Source organism: Oratosquilla oratoria, chromosome 2 (assembly GCF_046742065.1).
Source record: "Oratosquilla oratoria isolate Oo_2021 chromosome 2, ASM4674206v1, whole genome shotgun sequence".
NCBI lineage: Eukaryota > Metazoa > Arthropoda > Malacostraca > Stomatopoda > Squillidae > Oratosquilla > Oratosquilla oratoria.
The window spans coordinates 61,325,479-61,332,302 of NC_134778.1; the positions used below are offsets into that span (position 1 = coordinate 61,325,479).

Consider the following 6,824-nt stretch of genomic DNA (forward strand, 5'->3'; position numbering starts at 1 on the left):
CGTTGGACAAGGTGTGCCCACTAGAGACTATTAAATAAAGTCAAAGCCCATGGCATAGGAGGAGAATTGTTTGAATGAATCAGAGCATGGATCAGTGACAGAACACAGCGCATCACCATAAACGGTGTAAAATCCAAATGGAGGAATAGTAGAATTCCCCATGGCTCTGTTTTTTGTCCCTTATAGTTCATTGTGTATATAAACGACATGGACAATGGGATTAGTAGTGAAGTTAGTAAGTTTGTGGACGACCCTAAAATAGGACGCCTAATTAGGCCAGGAGAAGACGCCGAGGTACTACAGGAAGATCTAAACAAATATTCATAATATCAGTGAAATGGCAAATGTACTTTATTGGAGCCAGTAATAAGATTAACAGACCATTAGGTTCCATTACTAGGACCGTTACGAGTAAAAGTGCAGAGGTAGTTACCAAACTCTATCTGGCGTTAGACCCTTGACTATAGAAAGGATATAATTTTATTAGAATTAGTACAAAGGATAATGACCAAAATGATACATGGGCTCAGAAATTTATCTTACGAGGACAGGCTTAAGCATTTAATTTACACTCTCTGGAAAGACGTAGAGTGCAAGGTGATCTAATAGAAGTGTTTAAGTGGATCAAGGGCTTTAACAAGGGTGATGCAGACAAGGTCATCATATTAACCCATTCAACTCCGATGACAAGATGTCTTGTCATTTGGTCAAATAAAACAAAAAATCATAAAACACCAAAATGTTTGATCAAACACCAGAAAAATATGACGTCAATCCTCGCTTCGCTCGCAGCGAAGCGAGGACTGACGTCATATTTTTCTGGTGTTTGATCAAACATTTTGGTGTTTTATGATTTTTTGTTTTATTTGACCAAATGACAAGACATCTTGTCATCGGAGTTGAATGGGTTAAGATAATAGAATAGTACTTGAAGTAATGGATTTGAATTGGACAAATTTAGATTTAAGATGGAAATAAGGAAGGACTGGTTTACCAATAGAGTGATCAATGAATGGAATAGACTTAGTAATCATGTAGTGAGCGCTGAAACAATCGGTTGTTTTAAGAAAAGGTTAGACAACTTTATGGATGAGGGTGATAGGTGGTAATGAACATGGAACTACCTAGTATAGGCCTTATGGTTTCTTGCAGTCTCCTTCATTCTTATATTCGTATGCTCCTAAGATAGTTGGTGAAAAGTTGTAAAGAACATCAAGTGAGTTTCTTGGACCGATCGAGAGATCAAGCACCGGCCCCACGGGGTAGCACTTCTTGGTTGCAGTGTGATTTATTTATTTATTTATTCATTTATCTATTTATTTATTTATTTATTTACTTATTTATTTATTTTTTGCAACTGGGCTGTGTCGACCTCGGTGGTAAGCTGTATTTATTTATTTATTTGCTTGTTTGTTTGTTTGTTTATTTATTTATCTATTTATTTATTTATCTATTCATTTATCTATTTTTGCAACTGGGTGGTGTCACCCTCGGTGGTAAGCTGTATTCTCCATCGGGTCTCCTTCATTTCCCTGATAGGAAGGAAAGCAATATATTATGATATTTTGGCTTCATGGCGTCTCGACATAAAGGACTTTCCCAGAAGAATTTGGAAGACCTCCCCCACAACACCAGGTTGGCAGTCACGGGACAGAGATCGAGAGAATTCACTCAAAAAAAAAAAAAAAAAAAAAAAAACAAGTTAGCTCCCCAGAAGTGCTGAAAATATATGAAAATGACAACAATAATATTGATGCTGATAACAACAACAACAACAATAATGATAATAATAATGGTAATAATAATAATAATAATAATAATAATAATAATAATAATAATAATAATAATAATAATAATAATAATAATAATAATAATAATAATTAATAATAATAATAATAATAATAATAATAATAATAATAATAATAATAATAATAATAATAATAATAATAATAATAATAATAATAATAATAATAATAAATAATAATAATAATAATAATAATAATAATGATAATAATAATAATAATAATAATAATAATAATAATAATAATAATAATAATAATAATAATAATAATAATAATATAATAATAATAATCATAATAATAATAATAATAATAATGGTAATAATAATAATAATAATAATAATAATAATAATAATAATAATAACAATAATAATAATAATAATAATAATAATAATAATAATAATAATAATAATAATAATAATAATAATAATAATAATAATAATAATAATCATAATAATAATAATAATAATAATAATAATAACAATAATAATAATAATAATAATAATAATAATAATAATAATAATAATAATAATAATAATAATAATAATAATAATAATAATAATAATAATGATAATAATAATAATGATAATAATAATAATAATCATAATAATAATGATAATCATAACAATGATAACAATGATAACAATAATAAAGCTGGTAACAATAATAATAATCAAGATGATAGTAACAATTCTTGTTAAATTGGATAGCCGGTGACGTTCTGTGTAGCTGATCGCTCAAACCTGCAGAATTTTTTTCTCCTCTTTGTTCAATGTGGAACAGAAGTTTTCAATATTCATCTGGGTACCAGTATCTGCAGATTTCGAAATCTCTTACCCCTTCTTCAGTCGGGTGGGAATAGTAAAATTCTAATAATCTCAGCTTATACAGTATGTTCATAAGTTCATAGACCTCACCGAGTGTGGCTTGTGATCTGTGGTAAATTATGAAAGCATTATTTCTCAAATCTGCTGCTTTTTTTTTTTTTTTGTCGTGTTGTGCTGTGTAGTGAGCAAAAAATCCATCGTTGTAACGGTGGTGATAGTCTTTTTTTTTTCCTTTTTAGATAAGTTCTTGTGACTGTGATGTAAGTATTTTGAAGGGATGCACAATTCTCTGTCTGACATGTGTGTTTATACACTACGTTGTTCTCACTACCAGTATGTTCTCTAGTGTTATCTGTGTTGTTCCTCATAATGAGTGACGCGGTTTTATTTGGTTTGTATAAGCAGACTAAGCTTACGCTAATATAGTGTGCTGGGGTAACTCCGTTATCAACTATTCTTCGAATAGCCTTTTCTTCCTCTTTTACAAGGTGCTCTACAATGAACATAGCGAAATGTTAATCGTTTACCTGAATCTTCATTATTCCAGTGTATGAATAAAGCCCACGTTCCTCAGCGATACAGCTGTGTCGGTAGATAATGTGCCTATCTTGTAGAGGTGATATAACTTTGGCCGGGATGGGTGATTTCCTAGTAACTATATATTTCACCTTTCCTTATTTACTTTTTTTCAGTTGAAACCCAATTTTTGCATCATGAAGGGAATGAAACAGTGTTTTGTGGTCGTTGCTGTCGTTTGTGTCATCGTGTGCTTGTTCGTATTAACTCAGTACTCAGCTCCTACATGGAGACCGCAGCTAGTGAACCAAAGAAGAACAGCTGCAGAAAGAAGCCAGGTGAGTTACGATAATGTAACCATTGTTGTATTTACATTCAGCACGTATAGACAAACCCACGCTGGGCCCACCCCTACAGGGACAGGGAGAGGGAGAGACAGAGAGAGGGAGGGACAGATAGAGGGAGAGACAGAGAGAGAGAGGGGAAGGACACTTGGCACAGCACAATAAACAACTCTATGAGCGTTCCCCACCTCTGCTCATCGTGGTGAGTTTGACTCACTGGGAACCCACAGCCTAACAGAACCTCCTCAGAAAAAGAATGTCTAGACGAGGGTTCTTGCATTTTCTGGACCCATCAATCGTGAGGACAGTGATATTTCCTCCACGGAGAATTATAGTCAGCTGAATTGGGTCATGCCTCGACTTCATGCTGACCTAAACCAAAGTTCACATTTCTCCTGCATGTCCGCTTTCAAATCATTTTACTTGAAAGGAAAAACATAATCCAGGAAGAGATTGTAATGTATCCTGCATGTCTGATCTCAAAGTATTTGATCGATGATTTTATATTCTCTTCCAGGGAGAGAACCTGTTCGACGGCGTGGACGTATCCTTCCTGATGAACAATGTCATCAACTGTTCGCGGCCGTTTATGATGATTGTGCCGCGAAGCCAGCTTGCCAATAGGATGGCAGAGGCCTCCCATATGATCGCTTTTAAGTTGAAGTACAAAGTGCAGGTAATAGGGTCTTCTTGAAGTGCAGGAAACAGGGTTTTCTTGAAAATCAATGGACGTAGGGATGACATTATACATACAAAAATTGACTTAAGAACTTTGTTGTAATTTCAATGTTTACAAATGTGTAAAATGAAAATCTTTATGGTGATAAGTAGAATTGTTTATGCAAATATTATGGATTTACTATATGTATATATATATACAAATGTGTATATGTATATATATATACATATACATATATATTTGTATATATATATGTATATATATATATATTAAACATGTTTATATATGTATATATATATATATAAATATATATATGTGTGTATTATGCATGAGGATTGTTGAAAAGTAACATTACTTGTATAAGGTACATGATGATGCGGTAAGCTGAATATAAGAATATTTACAAAAAAAAAAAAAAAAAAAAAAAAATCGATTAGACAGGCGCCCATGCGTGGTCTGGTGGTTTGCAGTCGAAGGGTCGGATCAACACGGGAAAGAAGGATAGGTGAGAGTGAGAAGAGGGTGATTAGTTCAGAGAACACTCATGACAAAACTGAAAGGGGAGCGAGAAGAGGACGATCAGTCCAGAGAGTATCCTTTGCAAACTGACCGAGGAGTGAGGACATGAAGATCAGTCCAGAGTGTAGCCCTGGTAAACTGGCCGAGGAGTGAGGAGAGAGTGTCCAGTCCAGGGATCCTTGTGAATTGGCCGAGGAGTGAGGATAAGACGACCTGTGGCCTGACTGAGGAGTGAAAAGACTACCAGTCCAGAAAGTAGCCCTTTTGAACTGACTGAGAAGTGAGGAAAGAGTACCCAGTCCAGAGAGCAACCCTTGTGAATTGTCCGCAGCGTGAAGAGAAAATAAGCAGTCTAAAGAGTGACCGTGGTAAACTGACCGAGAAGTCCTGTGAAGCGTCGGATTTTATTGGCTGGCATGGCGACGTAACGCATGTGTGGAGAGCCGTTTGGTTGGCACAGCGTCGCGGAAATGAGTCGTCGGCGCTTTGCGCCTAGACCAAAGCGTGGCACAGTACCACACTTCACATATAGTTCTGGAGTTGAATGCGAATTTTTTCATGATATCATAGTATCTTGGGAACTCAGTGTGATAACTGATGGTGACCCGTTCATTCTCTCTTTTTCCAGGTTGGAGTGAGGAAGGACATGTATGACTACTTGAAGCCGATCTTCCCAAACTTCCCACTACCGGCTCTCCCTGAGGAGTGCATGAAGAGGGTGAGGGTCCATAAAAACTACTCAGTGTCGTGCTTTTAAACCTTTCACCAGTCATGGTGAACGCTTTCCGTCATTTCAAATTAAGATGTGACTTGTGTGTCTAGTTAAAAACTGGGTTGCTGGCTTACCTATAAAACCTATTGATAGTTTTCATAGGTGTAGCTAATGAAGCTAGTAAGCTTCTAATGGTGGAAAATGTTCGTCAAGGTTGGAGAGCGGTCTCAAAGGTACAATCCTTATCCTCTCACACGGCATCCACTGTTACATATGCTTAGGTTCAACAGAAGTTCCTAGGCCCTTTAGGTGCCACAAGTAAAACTACAAACCAAAAAGTACTGATAGTTAGTGGGTGCTTGAAGATATAACCAATGCTGAAAGTCTCTAGGAGACTAAAGAACAGCACTATAAAAAGATAGAATACATAGGGAATAGGCGTAGGATCATTGGCCTAAACGGAGGAGGGATGTGGAGAACATTTTCCGATTGTATATTTTTTAGTTTATATTGAAATTATTGTCTACTGGTTTTCTTATATATCAGACATCTACTCTTTATCCTATCTACGGAATATGATGATCTCTATATCAAATATGTGTCGTAAGGAAGTGTGTTTGTTTGGGCAAAGATATATACATATGTGTACATGAATACTGTACAGCACAACTTGTCTTTCCCATTCAATCAGCTGAACTTTATCACTGTCTTATCATGTGCACATCCAATCGACTGACTTTGAATACACCGTATTCTAATCCTAGTTACTTCTTCCCTTTGTTCTACATTCAAACAGACTGATATCCAGGGTATGACAATTGATGTTGCCGAGATCTATGTGGCCCTGAATGGTTTAGATAGAAACATAGCTATTGATGCGTACCCCTGTCATCCTGCCTATTTTATACAATATAGGTTGGTAGTATTGTTGTCTTTTACTTTGAAAATAACTTGTTTATCTTATGTTTTCATCACCAACTATCAATACGCTCTACTTATTCTAACTTTCTCCTTGTTTTACCTCGAAGGAACTTCTTGAGATTTTTCTACCGATTCCAATCCCCGGTCCAACAATCAGCAGAGAGATACAGAGACCTACTTTTGGAGAAGTGGAGGAAGCAGATGGAAGAAGCGTCCCTTGCAGACAAGACTATTCAGGGTCCTGGTGCCGAACGGCCTGTGGTCATTGGAGTTCACGTCAGAAGGACGGATTACATTCATTTTATGAATGTGATGCATGCTTCCAACGCGATGGAACCCATATTTTTCCATGACGCCTTTGCTTTTGCCAGAAGAAGGTGAGCAGGGTCTCCATCCTGTTTAATTAGTTGCCCCTTTTTTCTGGGAACGTTTTTATTGTTTTTTCTTTTTATTAAAGGTAGTTTTATTCTTCCTCTACTCAGGTATGGCAAAGTGGCCTTCATCGTG

At 35.7% G+C, this 6,824-nt stretch overlaps 1 protein-coding gene across 1 annotated transcript in view; it reads left to right on the top strand.

Moving 5' to 3' along the window:
- Positions 1 to 3,276: 3,276 nt before the first annotated feature.
- The window catches only part of LOC143033990 (galactoside alpha-(1,2)-fucosyltransferase 2-like), a 4,503-nt gene continuing 955 nt past the window's right edge, over positions 3,277 to 6,824 (top strand). Inside the window, exons 1-6 of the mRNA XM_076199788.1 lie at positions 3,277 to 3,480; positions 4,004 to 4,162; positions 5,313 to 5,402; positions 6,193 to 6,311; positions 6,425 to 6,694; positions 6,800 to 6,824. The exon at positions 6,800 to 6,824 is cut by the window's right edge and continues 955 nt beyond it. Coding sequence (XP_076055903.1) covers positions 3,340 to 3,480; positions 4,004 to 4,162; positions 5,313 to 5,402; positions 6,193 to 6,311; positions 6,425 to 6,694; positions 6,800 to 6,824 — 804 coding nt within the window. The 5' untranslated portion in view covers positions 3,277 to 3,339. The remainder of the gene's footprint in view (positions 3,481 to 4,003; positions 4,163 to 5,312; positions 5,403 to 6,192; positions 6,312 to 6,424; positions 6,695 to 6,799) is intronic.